Source organism: Sprattus sprattus, assembly GCF_963457725.1.
Source record: "Sprattus sprattus genome assembly, chromosome: 12".
NCBI classification, from domain to species: domain Eukaryota; kingdom Metazoa; phylum Chordata; class Actinopteri; order Clupeiformes; family Clupeidae; genus Sprattus; species Sprattus sprattus.
This window is the reverse complement of record NC_137910.1, coordinates 27,348,765-27,373,986: the sequence shown is the minus strand read 5'-3', so window position 1 is coordinate 27,373,986 and position 25,222 is coordinate 27,348,765. Positions and strand designations below refer to the sequence as shown.

Below are 25,222 nucleotides of genomic sequence, written 5' to 3'. Positions count from 1 at the left end.
TTCTATGCATGATTGAAGAAGTATTGTCTGTTATATGAAGTAAAATAATATTAATAATATTAATAATAATAATAATAATAATATAAGGTAAGGTCAACATATAGATACATATTTTTAGGAATAAGATACAGTTGTCTGGTTAAGTAATAGAAAATTATCTCCACATAGGTATTACATGAAGGGGGTCCTTCAATTCTAGGTGTTTCCCTTTTCCATCTGTGCAGTTTGAGATTCTTTTCAACGGGGCTCGATAAGAGTTGCAAAAGCTGGGCTGGGGATTTGCATTTCAGGAAGGGACAGTTGCCGTCTGGATCATTGTAAATCCACAGTGAAAGTGCCATGGTGCATGTCCTCACAGTAAAGCTGCGCGTGTTTGACAAGGGCCAGATGAATCCAGGAGTTATCAGTGGCGGCCTTTAAATCTATGCGGCAGCTGACGGCTGAAATAAGCGTCTATTTACCGCTCAGAGCTAGTTTGGGCGAGCGGGCGGAAGCTGTTTTTCCACTTAGAGCAGATATTGGTAAGCCCCCGCCTCTCTCTCATGCAGATGCCATTAGGGTCGGAATCTCAGGGGCACTGGTGGGACTCAGCACTCTCTCGCACGATTACCCATCAGGCCGAGGGAGACTTCAGGTGTCTTTAAATCGGAGCCCGGACTCTTCGGGTAGCTTTAGGTTGTCAGAAATGTTATATTGCCATTTGATATTTACTTCGAGGGGATTTGGTTGCAGTTCAAATAAGGAAGTGTGCTCAGGGAGGATACATTTCTTTGTCCTCCTCGGCAGCTGATATCTCTATAGATATTCACAGACACTACATTTTATAAACCCAGAGTCTGTGATTGCAATTTATCCCATGTTGTGGGGGTGGGGGGAGGGGAGCCAGTTAATACTACTGGCTTTCAGAGTTTACAAAAAAGCTCAAGTAAAAAAAGCTGCTGCCATGTAATGCTGTCCAGATAGATTAAGTAGTGTGCTTTGAGTTGATCTCCTCTGACTGTGTACAGCACTCCTGCGTATAGGCTTTGTTCTATTATGGAGTCGGGAGAGGGGAGGGGAGGAAAAAAGAGAGTGCTTTTAATTAATTCATGTTTATTAGGGACGGCAAACCCAAATGTCATATTGAACATTTCACTTAAAGTGTGTGCCAAGTGGTTAAGTGGTGTTTAATAAAACCAAGGTGTCTTTGTCAATTATTTAAAAAAGCCATGGCAGCTTTTATGGCACAATTACGTGACTCTCAAATCCTTAACCCACAATTGAAGGGGAAATAAAGTGGCCTCCTAGTGACAGTGAACATCACATTAACTTTTATTTCCAGGGTTAAATATTTATTCTTTCATTCTTATTCAGTCCATGGTTAAATAATACTATAGTTTGTTTCACTATAACTCTAAGGTCATGGCATGTTTACAGATGTAATATTTACAATAACCTTAAAATTAATTCATTTGTGTTTTATTGACTCATTCTTAAATTTGACCACTTACCACTTCACCACTTACAGTGTTGGACTGTCTGAAAATCGCATTTCACTGCACTGTGAAAAGTTGGCAATATTGTCATTGTTGTCGTTCTCCATTGTTTGACAGTAAAGGAAGAAGTTAGACCCACCTTTCAAACCCGCTCGGTTAAACTGGCCAACAGCACGGCTGTAGCCAACGCGCTTCCCAAAGCCCCGCCCTGTTTGAAGTCCAGCTTGGCCCCCAGCAGCGCTGCCGTCTCCCTCGTTAATAACCGTAAAGGGAGCCTCCTTCCGGGACCCGAGAATGCCAGGCATCGCCTCAGCCTAGCTGGCCTCAACCGCGCCCGCAGTCTGCCTGGGAAATACCGCTATCACCCCATCATGGCCTCCATGCGCAATCACGGGCCTTGTAGGTTACCTCCCCACCCCCCCCCCCCCCCCCACCCCCTACCCCCCCTACACCATCAAAACACACACACTTCTCTCAGTCAGACACATGGATGCACCCCTCAACCCCCCCCCAAATACTCACACACCTGCATGTCTCTCCTAGAGTGGCCACAGCATGATCAATGCACTGGAGCTCGATGCTAACAGCCCCACCCCACCCCTTCCCCTCCTGCCCGAGTCCAAAGATGTGTGTCTGTAAGTCAGTGGCGTAGCGATGCAGGAGCAGACAGATCCTCCTCCCTCCTCAACACAGGCCTTAAGCTTACCAGCTTCTATCAACAGGAGTGTGTTGTTACAGATCCGTCGAACAGCAGTAGCCAATGTTACACTTCAGTGTCCTTTCCCAGGGAGAGGTTCCTCGTGTGTGGCGACAGTGGAAATCAATGTCTTGCAAAAACAGTTTTGACCACTGGCACAAAAGAGCTTGGTTAGTGCCCCGTGGCACGGAAGAACGCCCCCAGTTTGCTAGACTGATCCCACTTTGATTGGGGTTGTAAAAAGTGCTGTAATGTCATTTCTAACAATCAAAGTCTCGCTGAAGTTCCCCCGAGCTGCAGGAGAACTTGTTTTATTGTTGCGAGACTAGGAAGGGCACTGCTGCCGTACATAAATCACACTAACCTAGTGTGGAAGTAGCCAGGGCAGGAGAGGGCCTGGGTAGAGCTCCAGCAGAAAGAGCACGCCAGCACACAGGCTACGGGGGGAGGATCTGATTTTATCTAGGATATTTTAGAGTTGATTACTGGCCTCCGAATGTCTGCACTAGTGCAGAAAATGTCATAGAATGGCATTTTAGAGCATGCCGTTCTTAAGTCATTTTTTTGTGCAATTAGATGACAGGTTAAAACAGGCTTGGCTTGTTAGGGTGTAATGGCCACTTGCAGCACACATCGATTTTCACTAATATTTCTGTATCTTCTGTAGTGGTGAGTTCTAACTGAAAGCACTAATGTAAGTTTGCGGTGTCCGTGTGCTTTGTGTGACTCGGCTCAGTGTGTGGATGAGGGCCCTTGATGCGTGCAAGCTTTGAGGAGGGACCTGGCTTGTTCAGACTTCAGGCTCATTCATCTACGTATGCGAGGGCTTATCCCAGTAATAGTGCTGCTTCTAAAAGGCTATACAGGAAAACAAATATATAGATATTTTGTAAGTATATATTTTTTCTTATCATGTTGTTACGAATCTAGGGAGGAAAATTTTGATTTAGTTAAAAACACATTTTTCAAAAAGTAATGGAAAAAAAATTTTTAGACACCCAAATGAATTTGCCATCCTTTGGAGCTTTAGTGTGGTTTGGCTCTCCACAAGAGGAGCACATTGTTACTCGCGAGCCCGAGCTCCCCCTAGAGATTCCAAGAGTGGATATTAACCTTCAGCCACACCACTTGTATCTGGCGTGTTTGCTGGTGCAGTTGCCTGGGATATTCAGGGCCATCTCAGTCATTTCCCTTCTGGAGTGTTCTTTGCGGCATGAGATGCACCCAACCCCAGCCCTCCCCTCCCGGTCTGCTTGCCTGCCCGCAGGGCTAAGAGTGCTTCTGGCACACATCTAGACTTTTCGATAAGCCCACACTCACCCGATAGAGCAGGGCTGAAAGATGGCGCTCACTCGCTCGCTCACTCCAGGGCCTCTTGTTGAGAACATACAGTGAATGATTACACTCATGGTCTTTTTGTCTCAAATGGCAGCAGCCCATCTCCCAATGGTAATGACAGCCTGCCTTTGTAGATGACTCTTGAAGATACCCGAAAGCATGGATAGAGTGACACGAGCTGTGATAGGTCCCCTCGCGCTGAATTAGACGGATGGACAGACATTTGAGTCGGACAGTGAAATGCAAAAACCAAAAAAATAAGTTTCAGGTTAAAATGCTGGGGTTCTTCTGTCTGTACTTAACAACTGTCCTTTGTTTGGGGTTATCTGTCCTCTTGAAAAGTATCAGTCCCTACTAACAGTGTTCTCTTTCTATATTTGGAGGTCTTCTCTGAGTTTTTGATTTGTTTTTTTGATTTTAGTTTTTTTTTTGCAATGACTGATTGAGTGTTGGCTTTTGTGTTCTTTAATATGTCATCTCCTGCACCACATTACAATCCCAGCTGTCCGTGCGCTGACACTCTTTGCATGTGTTTGCAGTCGAAGATGAGCACCCGTCAACGCTGTCGCCCAAAAAGAAGCAGCGCAACGGAGGCATGCGAAACTCACCCAGCTGCTCGCCCAAAATGATGAGGTAAGACATTGATTTTTCAGACGCTCCCTCCAGCCTTCAAAAGGAAAGTAAGAGTGAAAGTGTATATGTGTGTGTGTGTGTGTGTGTGTGTGTGTGTGTGTGCGAGTGCGAGTGAGAAAGAGAGAGAGAGAGAGACAAGGGTATGATGATAGGATGGTGGGGTTGGAGGGGAGATGGGGGAGGGGGGTGGTGGAGAGAGAGAGAGAGAGAGAGTGAGAGAGGGAAAGTGAGAGTGAGGAGAAGAGCCCTTTAAGGCTGTCAGCCTGTCAGCCGTTAATGATAGAGCTGAAATATTTCTGTCATGAAAGAGGCTATGAAAAGCTGTTTGAAAAATACTTGCGCTTTAAAGTCTCAGCTGTCACCCCACCCTCACCCCCCCATCCTCTCCCCCATCCTCTCCCCCATCCTCTCCCCCCACCCTCAGCACCCCCCAGTCTTGTCCACATGTACTTCTTAAACAGCGGTGGCACTAATGACAGCAGCAGCCAATCAGAGGCGTTGGGTGGTTACTTTGCCCTGGGCCATTCATCTATTGTTGGAGCCCCTGTGTGCCGTGCTCCCGCTACTTAAGGCCATATGTGAGATGGATCAGCACAATCAAAAATGAATTCAAATATTACCTTCCTTTTATCTTGTCCTGTGGAATTACAATGCTGTTAATTGATTTTGACTGATAAAAGGGCTCACGTTCGGTCCATGTTGTCAGGAGAGACAGAGCCTCTGCTGCTTTAAGAGATGCAGAGCAGGAGTGGGCTGTGGCAGGCAGACGGGCGAGCGTAAAGAGGGGTGCTCATAATCGGCGTGGCAGAGGCGCTCCTCACAGAGCCTCTTCCTCCTCCTCTTCATCTTAATTCTCATATCCTGACACTTGTACTTGGGAGGATGAGTTACCAGTTATGTGTGAAATAATTTATGGTAATCACCACGTGATCATCAATCACCAAGTGAAGCGGTGTACGGATGGGATATGATGCTGAAAGGAGAACTAGTTGATTTTAAATGAATGGCACATGTTGTGCTGTAGTCTCATGGTTACTTAAACTCCTCAAACTAATTCAGACCTTGAAAAACTTAAGTGTCAACATAATATAAGTTACAATACTAGGATACTTAGTGTATCTTTCAGTTTTGTGTTATTTTTATTTTTTTAAACTGAAGAAACCGTTTTACATTGTGCTGTGTCTGCTGTGTGTGTTGGGGAAAAACCACAAAACTAGATTATGGTCCATATTAGTCCCGTAGCCATGTTCCCCCCGTGGGTGTTGAGCAGAGGCAGCTGTAAACACATCCCCTCACATGCCCACTGATCATGCCCAGTGCCCCACCACTCGCACCAAAAACAGCCAATTAAATCTCCTCCTCTCTTCCAACAGCCCTGTGCCCAGAGTTCTCAGCGCAGAGGTTCATACCCTTCTGTCTAGTTTGCAAGAGAGGACTGCTCAAAATGCCTGTGGTTATGAGGAGTAAACTGTTTGAGAGAGCAGGAAAAAATACAAACTGGCACACTGCCAGCGATGTGGTTGTTTAGAAGGATGTTTAGTTTTCACTTCTCAACTTAAAGCACAAAACATTTTTTTTGGTGCGGAGTTAGAAGGTCTCCGTCTGCCGTGTAATGTATGCATCCCGTCTTTGATCTGCGAGTGATAATAATTCTTGGGAGTTATTTACACTGTTTGGAAACGCTTCAAAGCGGTGTCAAAGTTTTCTCAGCTTAAGGGGGCTTCTGTATTCTGCTGGCTCTTGGGTACTGAGATGACAGGTCCTCTGTTCTAGGTGGAGGCTGTTTCAAGTCATAGCCCTCAGCACAACGTCACATTACCAGACTCAGACCCGCGGACTTCAACACTGTTGACCTCCCTGTCAATATATTATCCCATACATTAAATACTTGCGCTTTACAAGGTGCATTTTATGTGCAATGAAAAGTGATTGTTTGAGGTAGCCTTAGGGATGCTTTATTCTACAAGCAAGGAGGAAGGGGGTGGGGAGACACCAGAGTATACCATATCAAGTATGGGTTTTACAGGACTCAGTGCCTCCAGGCCTTTGTAAATAAATAATGATCAACAGATTGGCTGTGGGTTTTTGAAAAGCATGCCTTTGTCAGTTTGCATGATGGGGAAAATGTTCAAAGCGAGAGGGCTGCTTTCATTGCCTGCAGAAGAGGGATTGGGGGAGCGTGTGCATCCCCAGCTCACGATGGCAGACTGATACAGTGGAATAGCTAAGCACTGTTTGAAGAACAGCCAGCCCAACTTAAAGGGTGCATTTCTGCTCTCATTTTAGCAACCTCTCCAGCCTCTCTGGATGTGTATGTAGGCCAGAGCAATTACTGATCATTTGTTTTATTTTGGATACATTGTGGGACATTGGGGCAAAGAAGATTTTGACATTTTTCAAGATTTTTTTAGGCCTTTTTTGTGTTAAGATAAAAAAAATTAATTGGATATTATCATAGGAAAGCAGTGCCATTTAGTTTTAGTCATTTCGTCATTTAGTTTTACAAATAAAATGAGTTGAAGAGCTAAAGAGTGTAAACACAGTGTAATAAATAGGTGACAGAACTACTGTCTGTCACATAAATAAAGCCATCTCCCAGTCACCAATCAAACGTGTCATTGTGCTAACGAGTGTTCGTCCAGCACCTCAGCCCACAACCCCCCACCCCTCTCGTGTGAAATTTACATCAGCGTCTCCTTTGATGGGTCACGAGACACGTCTAATTGCGGGGAGTCACAATGCATTTGCCGGCGCCGTGCACACTCGGCGGAGGCCTGGAATGTCATGTGCGCTACCCCCGCCGTCGCTGGGTTAGGCTGACTGGCAGTGCCAGATGACAGTCTGTGAAAGATAGCTATCCTGGCAGAGGTGCGCGTGGCGTCGCGTCGCGCCAGTCACGGCGGTGCGGGGAGATTGAAGTGACAGGGGTCCGTGGAGTGAGAGGTGAGACATGCGGCGGATAATGAAATATTCAGACGGGGTGTAAAAGCACTAAACGCTTCCACTGTTATTAGCACCTGATTTCAGCTGTGCACACGGAGCATGTTATTGACACTTTCTTGACGTGATATTTCTGATATCAAATGCAGGCATGATGCATAATGACAGTCGAGCGAGGGGGACCAGAGGGAGAGAGAGTCTGAGCCTGAAGCACGGCTCAACAACAGTCCCTTTTTAATGTATTTATTTCTCACTGTGTTGTATGTATGGAGGGAAAAAAATGTTGTGAGTGTTTTAATGATCTTGGTTTGTCATTGTCTAATTTAATGCTAGTGTCAAATTATACTTGTGCTGTATATGCTCCACAAAATAAAGTAATTATTGTTTGTGTAAATGACATTCTCTGGGTGTTAAACTCTACTCAGATAAACATGATTCTAAGTTCCATCATTCATTAGGGTCATAATTATTTGGGAATGCAGGGCAATTGAGAAAGCTAATTTGCTGTTATATTTATCACAGCATGTAATAAATCATGGCATGACAAGCATTACATTTTTATATCAATTGTTTTATTTTGTATGGATAAAATTAGCATATGCACAATTCTGTAAAAACATAAATGAGACATTGATTACAGTTGCAAATTATGGCTGGGTAATTGAGTAAATGCTCTTTTCTGTTTGATATAAATGAATGTGAGGTTTTGTTTGTATTATTATTTATTTTAATTTTGTGGAAGCATATAAGAAAAACCCTTCCTTTTCACATATTTTACGAAACAAAAAATAACTTGTATTTTGAAAGTTGAAATAAGTTGATTTGTGGAGATGTATACTTTGATGATAGACAGGGGATGATGTGGGCATTAGTTTTGGATCTTGGGTTAGCGAGGGATGGGACATGAAAAGGAAAGGGGACATGTCCCTGCAGCTCCGTCCCAGTAAAGGCCCTTTGGAGTGTAGCCTCAGGCTATTAGCTCAAAGGCTGCTATTCTGACCTGATCTGAGCTCCCATAGTGCTCGGAGTGGTGGCTTTTTGGTCGACATAATGCATACCAAAAAACACATGGTAGAGTTGTCTCCGACAGTGGATGCCTACAGATATAGATGGTGGTCTTAAAATGTTTTATTTTTATTATTATCTTTTTGTGGTGGTTGTGGTTTGATTTTTTTATTGTTGTTGCTGTATTTATTTGCCTGTTTTTTCAGGTTTTCTTCTATGTCAGGTTCATTCCAACAGAGAACAATAATCACATTGCTAAAAGATGATAAGCCCAGTGCTGCACTGTGAAGTTACACAACTCATCCCTGCCACTCTCCATGCACCGTATATCCCAGCACTTGTTATAACAAGCCATTCCATTATGCGCCTGCCGGCTGCCCTCCACCCTGTCTCCTCTCCACTCTGCAGGAGCACAGAACACACGCCATGCTGCCCAGGCTCAGGCTCAGGCTTAGGCGTGGAGTCCTTAGCAGGGCTTTCAGTGGAGCTCAGAGATCATGTCTCCTGGAATGACTGCTAGCACAGCAGCTGCGGCGTTAGCCAAGCGGCAGCAGCAGCCCTTTTCATGGTCAGCGTGGCAGCGGATAAGACTGGGCTGCCCAGGCTGCTCGTATGGATTAGCCTGCTGGCTGGTGACACTCTGCTGAAACATTAATGCCCTTCAGTTGGGAGAGCAAAATGTGATTGGGCAAACGCCTGAAATATTTAAAGTGTGGGCCTGTTAAAGCCTTTTTACTGTGGCAAAGGCTCACGTCAGGAGCAGCGCTGGGTAAAAGCCCTGGTAATTGTCCCCTCCTGCTCTCGTGCCACTCAGTTGCCACGCCACTGCCACTCCGTCCCCCCCCCCCCCCCCACATACACACACACCAGTGCTCTCGTATGCACACTTCAGTGTTTGTCAGCCAGAAGCTCCACTTTGATGAGTCTGCAGTGGTGGCAGCTGAGAGGGTTTGATGGAGGCCCTTTAGCCCAGAGCGGGCGTGATGGGGACTGATAATATGGGCATGGACGTGGACATCTCTCCTGTCTCCTCTCCCACGGCACGAGTGTCATTACAGCCATCTGATGGCACAGGGGGAAAAACAAGATGTGTTGAAGTTTGCTTTTATTTCCCCCCCCCCCCTTCTTCACAAATGTAACAATCTTGAGGTGTTATCCACTCTATCTCTCCATGCGTGTGTCGCCTTTCACAGGCAAGTGCAACATTGTTTGCAAATTGAGGTCAAACGCTTTGACAATAGCAGTCTAGAAACATCAGTCATGCCATAAACAGTGTCAGATGGGGAACTCACAGGGTTTTTCTTCTCCTTTTCTCTGTCTCCTCCTCTCTTCCTCTCTCTCTCTCTCACTCCCCTCCTGTCTGGCCTGGATAGGCATGACCCACTCCTGGTTCCAGGGAACGAGCAGATCGAGAACATGGACGTTAACGTGAAGAGATACGACTCCACGGGGATGTTTCACTGGTGCCCATCTAAAGAAATTGAGAAGGTCATCCTGGTGGGTAACACGCGGGCCCTGGGCACACCGTGTTCAGGGCAGATAGGCATCACCATCAGCCGAACCTGGCGCACACACACGGGCCAGCCAGACCCAGCCTTATCACTCACATGAATGCCAGGCTCAGTTTCCCACTGCCTCCATAACTCTTGTGCATTTACATCAGTATCTCTCCCCCTGCCTCCTTACCGCGTCTCAGAGATGCCATGAATGAAGATTATCATGTTTCAAATGGGGTCAGCTATTTGGGCTTGTACTCTAGCTAAAACAGGCGACCCCCATTCAGTATACCAGTGTAGACAACCCCTGACAGAGAGATAGCCTGTTCAACATAGGCAGTGTCTCTCTCTGAAAAGATATACACATCACATTCCAGAGCAAGATTGCCCTGCAATGTTTCTAATGCTAATGCCATATTTGAATTTTTCTCTCTGCCTCTCTGTTGTAAGAAGGTGAGTTCTCAGTTTTACTTCAGCAAGCTAAAGGATGCTTTAGAGGCTATGTTGAAATATGAAGTGTGACACGCGAAACTGATATTTGAATTCCTTCACCTTTCTTCTTATGAAAAAGTATACAAATATCAAGTGATTCATAATCAAGTTTCATATTTCAAGTAGTGATAGGACTAAATCACAGGTTGCTGCGTCCTGTCTTTCTATGTTGTCTATGTGTCCAGATGTGTGTGTGCGGTGTGTCTTAATGTTATCTCTTCGTCCTAGATGGAGACAGACGGTTGCCACTGGATGTCTTTAGTTAGTCTCATCTCTGATTATCCTCTTTTATTTCTTTTCTCCACAGACCCGGAGCGAGGCGTCCATGACGGTACTGAGCGGACATGTAGTGGTCTGTATATTTGGAGATGTCACGTCCGCTTTAGTGGGGCTGCGAAACTTGGTGATGCCTTTGAGAGCAAGCAACTTCCATTTTCATGAACTGAAACCCATAGTGTTCGTTGGCTCCTTGGAATATCTGAGAAGAGAGTGGGAGACCTTACACAACTTCCCCAAGGTGTCCATCCTGCCTGTGAGTACCCCTGGCATGTGTCAGGACCAGAACACTTTGAGACATTTTATTGTTGCTGTATGCCTCAAAACATATGCCAATTCCCCACACTGATTTAGCTAACAGTTAAAGTAAAGTACAGCATCACATGTTGATCTAGCTGTCTGTCTGCACACTGCTTGAAAGATGTTTCAGACTTACCACACCAGTACTCAAGGGAGTAAGGCTCAGAGTGTTGAATAAAGTGGCCTGTGTTTTTATATGAAGATGTGCTTCATCATATAAATTGTAGGTTGCCTTTGTACGCCACAAATGCAGTTATTGCTAGGTGACTTCACTGGGCACCAAGATATTTCACACCACTTGAAATGTTACTGAAACCCACATCTTTGAAATTGAAAGGAAAAAATATGAGCTGTAAGAATGTTGAGCCCCAATGCCCCTGAGTGTAGGCTTTGGAGCCCTGTCCCTGAGTGTAGGCTTTGTGTTGCCTTCCCACTGAGGCCCCCCATCCACAGTGGCTCTAATGGGCATGGGGCTCTCTATTCACTGCTGCTGTCACAGTTGCCTGCCTGCCCTAGTGCTTGTTAGTGTTGGCTCGAGTGCGTATTAAAAAGCCCAGTCAAAACGCTGCCGTCAGCGCCAGCTACCCTTTAGATTAGCGCACATCTCCCCTCTCCCCAGTGCATAGTTAGATCAGTTGAATGTCACCGCCTTGAAAAAATAGTATACTTGTTAACTAATTTCCCAGAGCCCCCCGCTGTTCAGGCTTTAATTTGTTTTTCTCTCCCCCCTCTCTTTTTTCCGTGAACGCCGAAGGGTACGCCATTAAGTCGAGCTGATTTAAGGGCCGTCAACATCAACCTCTGTGACATGTGCGTTATCCTGTCAGCCAATCAGAACAATATTGACGATGCTTCACTGCAGGACAAAGAATGCATCTTGGCGTCACTCAACATCAAGTCTATGCAGTTTGACGACAGTATTGGGGTGTTACAGGCTAATTCCCAAGGTAAGGACGAGTCTATGGTGCCACACTGCCTGACTACAGGCGACAGGGGCTGGCAGGTGGAATAACCCTCACTGTCTGCCTTTTTAGTTTTAAAGGACCAAGTATTGAATTCTTGCTTATTAAAATGCTGGATGTTTGCAAATAATGTGATCCACCTGTGTTACTAATTGGGAGGTTGTTCAGGTAAAATCAAAGCAATTATTAAAGACAAATTGTATTTCAATTATTTACCACAATTGCTTTGACTGTATGTGTGCATACTTCAAAGGATTGCTGTAAGTGCCATACTGCTGGTGTAATGCAATGCTGCAAGACATCCCAAACAGCAGCCAGTCCAGAGTCCCTCTCAGCCACATTGTTCCAGCCCATTAGCGTTTGGAGCAACAGAGCGGCGCTTTCTCAGACTGATTGAGCCCAACAGATTGTTTATGCGCTCAGATAAATACACACGCCGTCCTGTACCCATCAGGATTTATCATCATTATCAGACACAGCACATCAGCTGCTCCTTCAATCAGCCGCTACTCATCACGCCAATCACATGTCCCTCCCCATTCGCCCCTCAGCCACTGAAATGCCAGTGATAACTGAACACTGTCTTCTCAAGACAGATGCACTCAAAGTTTTAAATGACCGCCTGTGGAGAAGACCAAGTGACTGAAAAAATTGAATTAGATTTTGCCATTTATGTAGTACACACTAATCTGATTGCTAAACAATTATGTTGAGAAGCATCATATGTGCAAGAGTGGAAGTTCTCCATGGAATTGAAGCACATTTATATATAGGTTCTTATTTAGATCGGCATTGAGTTCAGGCACATTTATATATAGGTTCTCATTTTGGGCAGTCTCCCTCCCGTGTCTCCTGTTCAGAAGATGATGGGAGTGCAATTTGAACATGAAGGTGCAAATGAATAAATAAAGGGCAAAGTATCGCTCAACTCCAGCACAGACACGTGCTCAGCTGCTGAGTGCCTGGGGGGCTTTGATAAGGGCACCAAATGTCTCTGAAGTATAGTTTACTATATAGTTCCCATAGGTAGTATAGGAATTTGTGTGGTCAGGTTACTTTTAAAAATGTTTGATTACTGAGGAGTCTCTCATAAATTGCTTATAATTATTATTATTATTATTATTATTAGTAGTAGTAGTAGTAGTAGTAGTAGTAATGGTAGTAGTAGTATTGGTATTTTTATTATATTGAGGGGTTGCCGACTTCATTCAAAATTCACAATAGACAAGTTAAGGCGTTCAAACCATTTCTGAAACCCCATTTTTTGGTTGTATCAGTATTCTCTCTTTTTTTGAAGCGGTTATGTAGACATTTCCAGCGGCTCCTTATGACCCTTGGTTGATCCCCAGTAGTGCGATCTAGTGTCTCCTGAAACTCAGCCTGAGACTCAACAGGGACAAGGTGTGCAGCGTGTTCCCTCTGTGGAGCTGAGCTCATTTTCAGATATCTGCCTCTGGTATTTGCATTTGCTTTCAGCACCGGAGCTGTGCTGTGCTGGGGCTCCTCTTTACTGTGATGTAGTAAAGCTGAAACATTCAAGCGGGGTTGTTTAAAACTCGCTGTCACCCTCTGGAGAAATAAATGTCATATTTTATGGACATTAACAAAATGATACATGTACCATCAGGGCGCTTAGCCTGTGGCTGCCTGCAATTGTCACCCTCCTTACCATAACAAGTTTTAATCACTGGAGCAACCCGAGGTTGGGTGACTCCGTTCACATTGGGATTCTGAAGAATAGTGAGCCGTGTGTGTCGTCTCCCTCTGTTCCACTCAGCTATTCTAGCACTTTCTGCCCAGGTCTCTTCAATGTCTTGGCAGGAAAATGGCATCCCCCGCCCCCCACGTATGGAATTTGCAATCCTTTTAAAAACTTTGTGACCTGAATATATTCCTGGCATTATGTTTGTCACAGAGAAACTATACGCTGGTATTTTTCCTTTAGTCAGCACTAAGTGATGGATGTCAAAACACTAGCAATGCATTATGCATATAGCATTACTGATTTAAGGTGTTTACTTGTCAGCTTGAGGAAATGCAAAAATGTCAAGTCATGTGAATTCATACGACCTGTCACCAGCACTTGTATTTCATGGGACCGAATTGCGCTGTTTCCGATAAAAGGGTTTTCAGGATCCACTTCACCAATTTTATGGTAACAAAATGAACAACATATAAAATTTATACCCGCAGGGTTGATGGAAGGCGGCAAAATGCTAAATATGTCTCCGCTGACCCCTACAAGGGGAGGATCTGTGCTGCAGCTTTTAGGCTGGTGTCTGAGCCATTTCAGCCTTCCCTTTCGTGACAGGAGATCCTATTTTCACATCAAATACATACTGTTCCTGACAGTGACAGATATCTATTATAAACTAATGACGATAAATGATAGCATAAGGATGTATCATGGCAATGCACATGGATTCAAAGGGGATGGTCACTGACTGTTTCTCCTGTGGTGTATTCAAAGGTTTCACGCCTCCTGGAATGGACAGGTCATCCCCAGACAACAGTCCAGTACATGGCTTAGTTCGGCAAGCGTCCGTCACAACCGGACTGCACATCCCCATCATCACCGAACTAGGTAAGACATGCTCACAAACACTGTTTCAATTGTGCCATGGCGCATCAGCCAAGTTCAAACTCAGTAGTTTATCAAAAAGGTTTGAAGGAATGAAGTTTAGTTTAGTTATTGTATCTATTATTCTGGACCATAAAGTCTGTTTCTGTATAGAGAAATCTGACTGGCTGGTTGCCAGTGGCCCTGTGTTTTAAAGTAAGACACGTCAGGCAGACAGAAGAAGGGGGGTCCATTTATTAATAACAATGACTGTGTATTCCCAATGGCATACGGACTCATGAAAGTTTCAGATCTCAGAGGGCACTCAAAAACACCAGAGACCGACCACTCTCGGTCTCCACTGACCCATTTAGGAGGCAGCGGACCGGAAGAGCTTCCGTAGAAGAGGCCACAGAGATGGGTGCACTATCAGGCATTACTGGCCCACCCCTCTCCCCAGCGGAGATGCACTCTGGGCCCTCACCTCCTAGTGTCTTTGTCTTCCACTCTGTGGGCCTGTGGCAGCTGGAGTCAGAGCCAGCAGTGGCACAGGGAGGGATCCATTTTAAAGAGGTGATTCTCAATGTGCGGGTTCAGATCTGTCCTGGAGAGTTTCTCGCGGTCGCGTCTCGGGCCAAACCTGTGAAATCCCTATCAAGTGTGATGGAGGGGGAAGCGTCCTCCGCAGTCAGAGCTGGCACCCGCCTCGGCTCACCCCGCCATATGGCGGAGCGTTCAGAAAGGAGATACCGTACCTTCTGATTTATAATCCTTGCGTTGACATGGCGCTCTCTCACATGTGCTTTCTCTTTGAGCATGTTTCAGCGACTATCTCACCCTCCTCTTCCCATCCTGCACTGTTTTATGGCCATTAGCTAAGCCTGGCACACTACAGCCTTTGGTTTCATTCAGTCAGGACAAAAACACTGGATCCAACATACAAATGATAACTGAACTGGCTAAGCTGTGCTTTGTCCTCCTTTTTTTTCGCCACAGTGAAGCTTTCTCGTCCTCCTCCTTCTTCTTCTTCTTCATCAGCTCATCTTGATTTATCTGGCTGCTGTAGAGGCCTGTTCCCATGGCATCACTTTGAACACATTTTTTTTATATTCTCAGTTCTGGTTGAAATTGACTGTCTTGTTTTGGCCTTCTTTTTTTTTAATGATTTTTTCCCCCTCCTCTTTTCTCCGAGCATCGCTAGGCCTTTGATCACGCTCAAGTCTGTCCTTGTGGCTGTTTCCATGGCATCTCCCCACAGTTCGCAGTCTTTGGCCCGGGCTCTTTTTCATCAGCCTGTTGTCTGGATGACTGACATTTCTTTTTCCATCGCTCACAGGAAGTCTGGGAAGAAATCAAATTCGAAAAAAAGACCCTCAAGATCAAACTTTCCTTTAAGCTGTTTATTTTTTTTATTTTATTTTTTTTTCACTCCGCTAGCCCTAATCTCTGAAGCATACATCTTTGAGAGGGGGCTGAAACAAAGACTTGACACAGGGCTGTCTCTGTGTGTATGTGTGTGTGTGTGTGTATGTGTGTGTGTGTGTGAGTGTGTAGGTGTGTGTGTGTGTGTGTGTCTCTGTGTGTATGTGAGTGTGTGTGTGTGTGTGTGTGTGTGTGTGTGTGTGTGTGTGTGTGTGTGTGTGTGTGTGTGTGTGTGTGTGCTGTTCAGATATACTATGGTTTTCAGGGCACTCTCTAAGCACTGTCCACTAAAACAAGAGGAGATAACCTTTGAAATGGAAGACAAAATGTTTTGCTAGTAAAATCTCTCCTTAGGGGGTTTATTTTTTATTTTTGGCTTACAGTGGTCATTTATGCTTGTTTTTGTGTCCATATTCTATTCTCCTTTGTCCATTTGAGACATAATAATGGATTTCTTTCTTCTTTTTGTATCAGAAAATGTTTTCTGTTTCATACTAAGGTGGGAAGTATGCCAAAAAGCATACTGTAAAAATAAAATGTGCTAATTCAAAGCACAGTTATTAATAACCCTAAGCTCTTACTGTATCCAGTGTGCACAGAACTATACTGAATAAGCATTTTTTTTATCAGTGTACATTCTGTATATGCACGTATACAGGTGCATATGCTTGTATGTATATTGTTTTTAGACAGATATTCAGGATTGAAGTAAAAGGGCATGCTATGCATGTGTTATGCTTTTATTTCGTCTTTTTTCATCCCAGTATGCAGATATTAATTACAACATTTGAACTCATTTCATAATTTGCTAAGTTTCATTTGTGTGCTATTTGTATGTGTGTGTCCAGTCGACCATTTTCTCCCTCTTCCGCTACCAAGCCCTTGTCAACACCACAGCGAGAGACTTGCTCACTGCAGACGGCTATAGCGCCAAATAATCATGTAATCTCCTGTGATGGGTTCATGCTCACAGTACGTACGGTAGAGAGTCTAACGTACAGTGAGACTGTGGCTGACTGTGTGGAGGGAGTCTCTCGCTGGGCGTGACAGCTAGGGGGCGCTGTGTTCTCTATACATGACCTCTGACTGTATGTGTCTGTGCTCCAGTCAACGACTCCAACGTTCAGTTCCTGGACCAAGATGACGACGACGACCCGGACACAGAGCTGTACCTCACCCAGCCCTTCGCTTGTGGGACCGCATTCGCCGTCAGCGTCCTCGACTCCCTCATGAGCGCAGTGAGTGTTACACAGACTTCATGTATAGGGGCATGTACGGGAGGGCATGTCTGTGGAGTTAAATTAATGTTAGAAAAAGCCACAGACCGTCTTTTCAATGAATATGCGGTATGCTCTGTTCTGAATGCCCTCTGGTTTTTATTAAATTATTATTCTTACACAGTTGTCTCACAAACATAATTTATTGAACTCAAATCAGGTATTTAGCTCTCAAACTAAATGTTTTCAATGGTTTTTTTTTTTATCCAGAGGTTTCATTGACACAGAGACAGAAAGCAGTTATATAATGACTGCTTTCGTTGAAATGTGATTTCTTCCCTTCTTTTCTCCCCACCACAATAATGACACACCTTTTTGATACCTAGGGTGATGGGTAGAGACGATAGTTTCATGCTCACAAGATGTGTGGTAGAAAGTCTGCTTTAATGCCAACTCCAATATGTCATATCAGATCTGTAAAACTTAAAGAAATGGAATCAGGCACTCAGATGTAGAATCCAAGCATTACTGGTAGGCTGAAGTTAGTAAATGAAATGCCAGACTGATCAGTCAGCACTGTCATCCTCTGTGGCATCAAAAGGAAAGTTGTTGCCATGGATTCTCATAGAACTTGTCAGGGAATGAACTTTCAAAAGGCTTATTAGATCTCTTAACAAAGTAAATCGCCCAAACTTCCCATCGACACACATGACATACTTAGGTGAGCCATAAGGTCCACAAGCTTTAATCTCTAAACAATGTCATCTTCCGTTATAAAAGGTAAAGAAGGAATTTATTTCTCTCTCTTTCTTTATCTCTTTCATTCTCTCTCTCTCTCTCTCTCTCTCTCTCTCTCTCTGACCACTCTGTATCCCCCTCACCCATATGATGGCTTAATTCCAGGAGCTCTCAGTTTGAGTGAAGTTAGAACAAAGCATCCTTCAAGTGCGTTTCACTCTGGACAGAGGTGAAGCTGCCTAATAGACAGCTCTAATCCATCATCCTGCTCAATGCAGCTGTCAGCGGCCCAGAGAGATGTTCTGGCACTCAGCCTCACAGTGACACTCAGACAGACCCTCAGTACACCACAGAAAAGAGCGCTATCTGAGGCATGGACAGAATAGAAGCGCTTCATAAACACCACATTGTTCCAATAGACATGGATCATTTCAAGCCAAACACATGGAGACAACAGGGTATACAAGAGCTAAGACATAAGAGTATAAGGAAGGGCGTCAAGGGGCTAAAAGCTTTATGAACATCCTTTTTTTAAGGGGCGGTGGTGGCTGCACAGATGTTTCTGCCACGACAACATATGAAATGTCACTTTGTCAAATAGTTTATGCTGAATAAACAAATAGATATGTGTTTTATTACGCGCAAAAAATGTTAATCTTGTTAAATCATATCATTATATGATTAATGTGTATACATTTTTAGAACATGATCCACTAAAATAGGCAAGTAATACAGATAATTAAGTAAATAAAGTAAGACACTGTACTGGCTGGTAAAAATTGGGTGTTAAATATAGGATTTAGGGGAAGCAACTTTGTAGTGACATAAAGCCCCCTTTTTTCAGTGTTCAGGAGTTAAGGATGGATTTATGTAGATCGATAGGTTTTTGTGGCAGAAAGTTTTGACTGCCACACTTTTGAAATGTTGCAAGGTGTTTTACACGAAGACGCAACACTATTTTGGAGACGGGCCAAAGACTGTTTGACCTACTATTCACAAAGTGCTGCAGATTGGAGTGTTTGCAAAATCTGCATATCAGCATAAGGAAAAATGGGGGTCCACATGAAAGAGGTCATAAAGACTAAAAGATGGCTATTTTTTAAACGGAATGTCATTGTGCGCATAAACCCTGGCAATCAGGTCTTTGTCTTAAGTTTATTCTCACATCAATCCGAGTAAAAGAGAGGTAGATCATACAATCATTGAACCTGACTTTCATTGGTTCACAGATGTATATTTCACAGATGATTTGTTTTATTGCTTTGTCTCTGGAAGATATAACTATGTAGTGAGAGAACAACACTGGACCTTACATTGAGCCTTGCTGCACACCACTTGAAATTAGATGAGACCAGAGGCTCCCATTATTTGGGTCTTTTGTTTAAAATGGCATGGTCAAATGTAGCACTGAAGTATGCATTACACAATTAAGGAAGGCCTATCATATCTCCCATCTTGGCTTGTTACTGGTATCATTTATATCTTATGTAAGCACCTCCCTTTCTATTGCCAGACGTACTTCAATGACAACATCCTGACACTTATTCGAACACTGGTGACGGGGGGAGCCACGCCAGAGCTGGAGGCATTACTGGCAGAGGAAAACGCGCTGAGAGGCGGCTACAGCACACCACAGACGCTGGCCAACCGCGACAGGTGTCGGGTCGCGCAGCTGGCCCTCTATGATGGGCCCTTCGCAGACTTGGGGGTAAGTGGATGTTTAAGAGGAGTGGACAGGTTCTGTCACGTCCCCGGGCAGTACACGTTTCACACCACTGGCCTCTACCGCACAGTAATCGGAACTGAGAAAGCCGGCGTACAATAAGGGGGGTTGTTATCTTTGCAGAGGTCTGAAAAATAATGTCTTACTCTAGAGGTTCAATTTGTCATTTTATTTGTTTACAGTGTTTACATGGTATCACCACAATGTTTGCCTATTTGTTGATGAGTATTTGTAGGCACTGTCACTAGGCTACATGAAGGCACAAGTGAAGAGAGATATACAGTAAAGGATTGCAGTTTAGATGCTCATTATATAAACTGATGGAGGATCCATTGCTGTGTTGTCATTATGTCTTATCCTGTTTGAAATAGATCACATAATCTTGCTCACTGAAATCGCTGACCTCTTGACTAAAAGACACAGGTTGTACAACAATGTCTTGTTATCTCTTGCTTTCAGGACGGTGGATGCTATGGGGATTTGTTTTGTAAAGCGCTAAAAACATACAACATGCTGTGTTTCGGGATCTACAGACTACGAGATGCACATATAGGTGCACCCAGCATATGCACCAAACGGTGAGCTCATCGAAAATCAGCCATTAAAAAAAATATATTTTTAAAATCCTTACTCCCTTTGGGATCCTTACTCCCTTTGGGATCTTTAAAACGCTGATAGTTTGTCCCCTGTGCTGGGCTATTGACCCTGTGGCATCTAAGACAAATAAAAGCCTGCTAAGAGAAATGCCAGGTCTCTTGGTACCTTAACTAAATTGCCACTGAGACCCTAAAACATTATTATCCTCTTAAAAAGTACAGTCTAAATCAGAAGGCAGTGAAACAATCATTCTACCTGTGCTGCTGGGCCTGCAGGTACGTCATCACCAACCCGCCCTATGAGTTTGAGCTGGTGCCATCAGACCTGATCTTCTGCCTGATGCAGTTCGACCACAACGCGGGCCAGTCCCGGACCAGCCTCTCCCACTCCTCGCACTCCTCCCATTCCTCCAGCAAGAAGAGCTCCTCCGTCCACTCCATCCCCACCGCCAACCGCCAGAGCCGCACCAAGGCCCGAGAGGCCCGCGACAAGCAGAAGTAAGGAACGGCACAGAGCCCAATGTGCACAACTGTGTTGTGTTGTGAAGTTGGTGTGTGTGTGTGTGTGTGTGTGTGTGTACGTGTGTTTGTGACTGTGTGTGTGTTCATGACAGGTCTGTGTATATTTAAGTGTAGTGTGTGTCCATCAAGCGTGTCCTGAGTGACATGTTGTGTTTTTGTGCTTGGGATTCTTGTCATGGGTTTATGTGTTTGCCCCACCATTTGCATGCATCCCCCCTATGCTCTGATGTGACATCTAGCATAGCAACCATTGCTAAGCACACGCACACTGATTCCTGTCAGCTTTACATTGCACATTTTGTTTAGGTGTCACAGATCTATGCACTCATACAGGCAGCTGGCAACTATACACTTTTTGGTAAAAATTACAGAAAAAGCTATTGTGTTTTTGTGAATGTCACTGAAGGTGTATAGGTAAGGGGTTTGTATGCAAACATACTAATATTTGTATATTGCTTCTACAAATATTCATATGTTGTGTATATGTTAGTTAAGCAATAAGGTTCGAGAGGCAGTACGGTATCGTCAATAATGTACTTGTTCGAGGGAGTTGTTAGGCCCGACGCGCAGCGGAGGGCCGGCAAACCCTCGAACAAGTACATTATTGACGATACCGTACTGACTCGAGTACCTTATTGCTTTTATAACACGGTTGCCAGCGACTCCAAAATATTAAGTACAATTAAAGTAAACAGTAAGCTGCCTTTCAGGACAAAAAAAGTTGTAGACACCAAACGTTGTGTATCGCATTTCAGTAGCCAAGAGAAAATAGTCCCCCTTTGTGTGGCTGTTGCTATGCAACAGACAAATAGCATTGGGATTTTAACGTCTGTTAGACCTAGCACAAAAGCTACGTGTGTTTCAAATGGGTTTTTGGTCTAAGCGCTAAAAGTCAACTACAAATGATATTCGAGACTTTCAGTAAAGACTTTCAATACTCTGCAACATTCGCGTAGCACAGAAACAACTAACCGAGTCAATTTAGACATATAAAAAGTCGTGTAGATAGCTTAATTCACATGAAACATTCCCCACTACATTAGCCACAACACGCCGCCATCTTGGATAGATATTTCCTTTTGAGTGCGTACTGATATGGAACGCTCAGGTAGATGAAAACAGGTCGTACAGTTACTATACCGTAGAATATAGCACACCCCGGAACTAACTCTCAGAATGGTGGATTCCATCTACCCGTGTTATAATTCCATCTACCCGTGTTATAATGTATTATACTTAACCTCTCAGATTGTCTGTTTTTAAATGCAACTTTATCCAGTATATCTACTATCTTGACCCAGAATTGACTTGAATTCAGAGCGGGCCAGATATGTAGCGCAATCATCACCAGCCATCTGCTTCTTCTGTGTTCATTCATCCTCATCTGTTTAGTCTTGTGTGCGTTTGCATGTTCATGTTTTTTAATAATTACACTGCTTACTTTTAGTTCTGTTTTTCTTTTCTTATACAATACATATTATACCAGTACAGTAACATTAGGATTTGTTTTCCACAATACTGCTAGTTTTCAGAAAGACATTTCAACCCTGTTATACAGTGATATGCATTTTAAATGCTCTTTTGAATATCTGCACAACCTCTTTACAGTAACGTATGGGAGACATTTCAGCTTGCAGCATGAAACCTTCATATTGTCACATACAGAGCTAGGTTTAAACCTTCATATTGTCATGTACAGTATAGTATACTCACATAGCTAGGTTTAAACCTTCATATTGTCATGTACAGTATAGTATACCCTAAGAGCTAGGTTTAAACCTCCATATTGTCATGTACAGTATACCCACAGAGCTAGGTTTAAACCTTCATATTGTCATGTATAGTATACTCACAGAGTTGGGTTTAAACCTTCATATTTTCATGTATAGTATACTCACATAGCTAGGTTTAAAACTTCATATTGTCATGTACAGTATAGTATACTCACATAGCTAGGTTTAAACCTTCATATTGCCATGTACAGTATAGTATACCCACAGAGCTAGGTTTAAACCTCCATATTGTCATGTATAGTATACTCACAGAGTTGGGTTTAAACCTTCATATTTTCATATATAGTATACTCACATAGCCAGGTTTATCCTTCATATTGTCATGTACAGTATAGTATACTCACATAGCTAGGTTTAAACCTTCATATTGTCATGTATAGTATACTCACAGAGTTGGGATTAAACCTTCATATTGTCATGTATAGTATACTCACAGAGTCGGGTTTAAACCATCATATTATCATGTATAGTATACCCACAGAGTTGGGTTTAAACATTAAGGCGTTAGGGTTGAGGCCTTCCTATAAAATGCCTTGAGACAATGCTTACTATTGTTGGCAGTATATAACATTAAATTGAATTAAGCGGAACTGAATTGAATTGAATTGAGTACGACTAAATGTAATCTCCAGTAAAAACCGAACAAGTCTAAGTGTTATATCTCAAAAGACAAAAGACAAACATCTGATAATCCAGGATGTACAAGCAAGTCATGAAATAATACTACTGCATCGTTTGCTTTATTCATAAAAGTCACTTTCAATTATGCAGAAGCAGATGAATCATTTATCAGACTTGTAATGGTAGGCAAGTGGTGTCTTACTCTTCTTGCTGTAGGCTCTCTGATACACAGCATCGTATTTGTACTCATAGAGTATAGTTTTATATAGTGTTAACAGTGCTTCTGTGGAGTATGAATGCACTTTCATTACATATAGAAATACATTGATCATTTCAGTGATTGTGTTTGAGACATGTCATTTGCCTTAAAACTTATGTAGCTCACTTTTTTTTCTGAAGTGCAACAAGGATGAATAGAATGGGCCCAGGTATGCAAGTTAATGATTCTGCATGACACAGCACCTGTTTGGGGTTTTTAAAGCATAACTTTGTCCTTTGTGGAGCACTGTTATGAAGGGAAAACCTTTTATTTTTCTCTAGAACACTGAATCATGCCTCTTTTAAAGTTTTGCTTTCACATGGAAAGCAAAATGGCTGCCACTTCTGCTGAACCCTTGCCATGCTCAGGATCACCCCAGCACTGCATGTGGATGTTTCCTTACTTTTGTACTTGCCTCTACCTTTCTATCAGTTCATTTGATATGTTTTTGCTATCTATGAAAAGACTCTTTCTTCCTTTCATTTCCCCCTTTATTTCAGGTGTAAGACAAACTGCATTATGTGAGAAGTCTGTGTGTTGTGTCTGTATTTCTACCCTATGACATGTTCAAAACTCCTTCCTATTCAATCGCCGAGAATGTAGTTCACGTTTGCATTAATGTAGTTCAATGAGATCATTTCTCTTCAAATCATAAAAGTTCATGTTGATATTAATCACAAACAGAATTGACTACCACCATGAAGCTCAAGTAGTCAAATCTGAAGCTTGTCACATCCCCTCCCGACCAAAAGTGGATGAGTTAGGAGGGTGGAAAAATCACCCTCTCGCTAGCCATCTCTAAATAAAAAAAGAAGGCCAAGCATGAGATTCTAAATTGCCGAGTTTGGAGGGCCCTCTCCAAATCCCCCTCCTTAAGCCCTGGGTGTGATCCATCAGTGGCGGTCTCACGGCTGAACTCAGGGGAGCGGGGGGTGGCGGCGGTGGCGGCTGACACATCACACCACCCCAGGCAACGGCTCGCGTACATCAAACGCCCGCGCTGTGACACAGCGCCCCGCAGTCACCGGCTGCCTGACACTCGGAGGTGTGCTGCACATCTCAAGTTCAAATGACATGTTCCAGTGTGAGGGAAACCACATTAGAAATGAGACTGTGGACAGTGCTGGGAGAAAACACCTGCTCCATATGTCTCAAGTCCACCCCCAACCCCCCAATCTGGCACTTTCCCCTCCAAACACAAGAGCCTTCATATCTTATCAGGTCATTAACCACACTGCTAGAGATACACATATCGGATATCAGTTCAAATGGGAGGCCCAGAATACAGCCTGTGTGATTTTATTAGCTATTAGTCACAATTCAGGACGTGCTACATAGAAATATTCTATTTATATATACTGTATAAAGGTATTTTTGAAGGTGACCATTAGTGATGTAAATGGTTGATGTGTTATTGGTGGACTGTCTGTGTTGAGTCTAACTCTTCTCTACCCTCGTTCCCTCTGCTCTTCATCCCCCTCACCTTCATCACCTTCATCCCTCTGCTCTGTACCCCTTCACCTTCATCCCTCTTCATCCCCCTTATCTTCATCCCTCTGCAGAAAAGAAATGGTTTACAGATGAAGCAGACAATGCCTACCCAAGGAACATTCAAATCAAGCCTATGAGCACTCACATGGCCAATCAAGTCAATCAGTACAAATCCACTAGCAGCCTGATCCCACCAATCAGAGAAGTTGAAGACGAATGCTGAGTTCCAGGGCCCCTGACGCCACGTGGGGGAGTTGGGACATTCCTTTTTGTTCAAGCTGAGAGGCAAAGATGGTGGCGACGAGTGGTGTTGCAATGCTTCTGTCTCGTATCACAGTTCTACATGATCGAGGAAAACTGGAGGGGACCTCCTATGTGTATACCTTTAATGTTACATCCATGCTTTTTGGGAAATGATTTTATTTATAAATGAATACATAGAGATGTATATAATTGACAATCAAGTAAGGATTGTACAGCCCCCTAGCACTTTTTGAATTTACTTTGAGAGTTCAAAAAAGGCTTTCCTCCAGTTTTTTTTGCAATAGTTCAGCGTGTATGTGACCAGACTCCATGACTTCACAGCTGTGGGGGATGACGGTCACACTGGTATCACTCATCCACTGCCCCAAGAATCTCCTGAGAAAGTTTCAATTGGCCAACACA

At 43.7% G+C, this 25,222-nt stretch overlaps 1 protein-coding gene across 1 annotated transcript in view; it reads left to right on the top strand.

Annotated features, from left to right (window-relative positions):
* kcnma1a (potassium large conductance calcium-activated channel, subfamily M, alpha member 1a) overlaps positions 1-24,783 on the top strand; it is a 135,108-nt gene extending 110,325 nt beyond the window's left edge. The window contains exons 20-30 of the mRNA XM_080848886.1: positions 1,593-1,874; positions 4,050-4,143; positions 9,462-9,585; positions 10,384-10,608; positions 11,407-11,599; positions 14,085-14,198; positions 16,704-16,834; positions 19,065-19,259; positions 19,734-19,852; positions 20,147-20,368; positions 24,628-24,783. Coding sequence (XP_080705012.1) covers positions 1,593-1,874; positions 4,050-4,143; positions 9,462-9,585; positions 10,384-10,608; positions 11,407-11,599; positions 14,085-14,198; positions 16,704-16,834; positions 19,065-19,259; positions 19,734-19,852; positions 20,147-20,368; positions 24,628-24,649 — 1,721 coding nt within the window. The 3' untranslated portion in view covers positions 24,650-24,783. The remainder of the gene's footprint in view (positions 1-1,592; positions 1,875-4,049; positions 4,144-9,461; positions 9,586-10,383; positions 10,609-11,406; positions 11,600-14,084; positions 14,199-16,703; positions 16,835-19,064; positions 19,260-19,733; positions 19,853-20,146; positions 20,369-24,627) is intronic.
* The last annotated feature ends 439 nt before the right edge of the window (positions 24,784-25,222 follow it).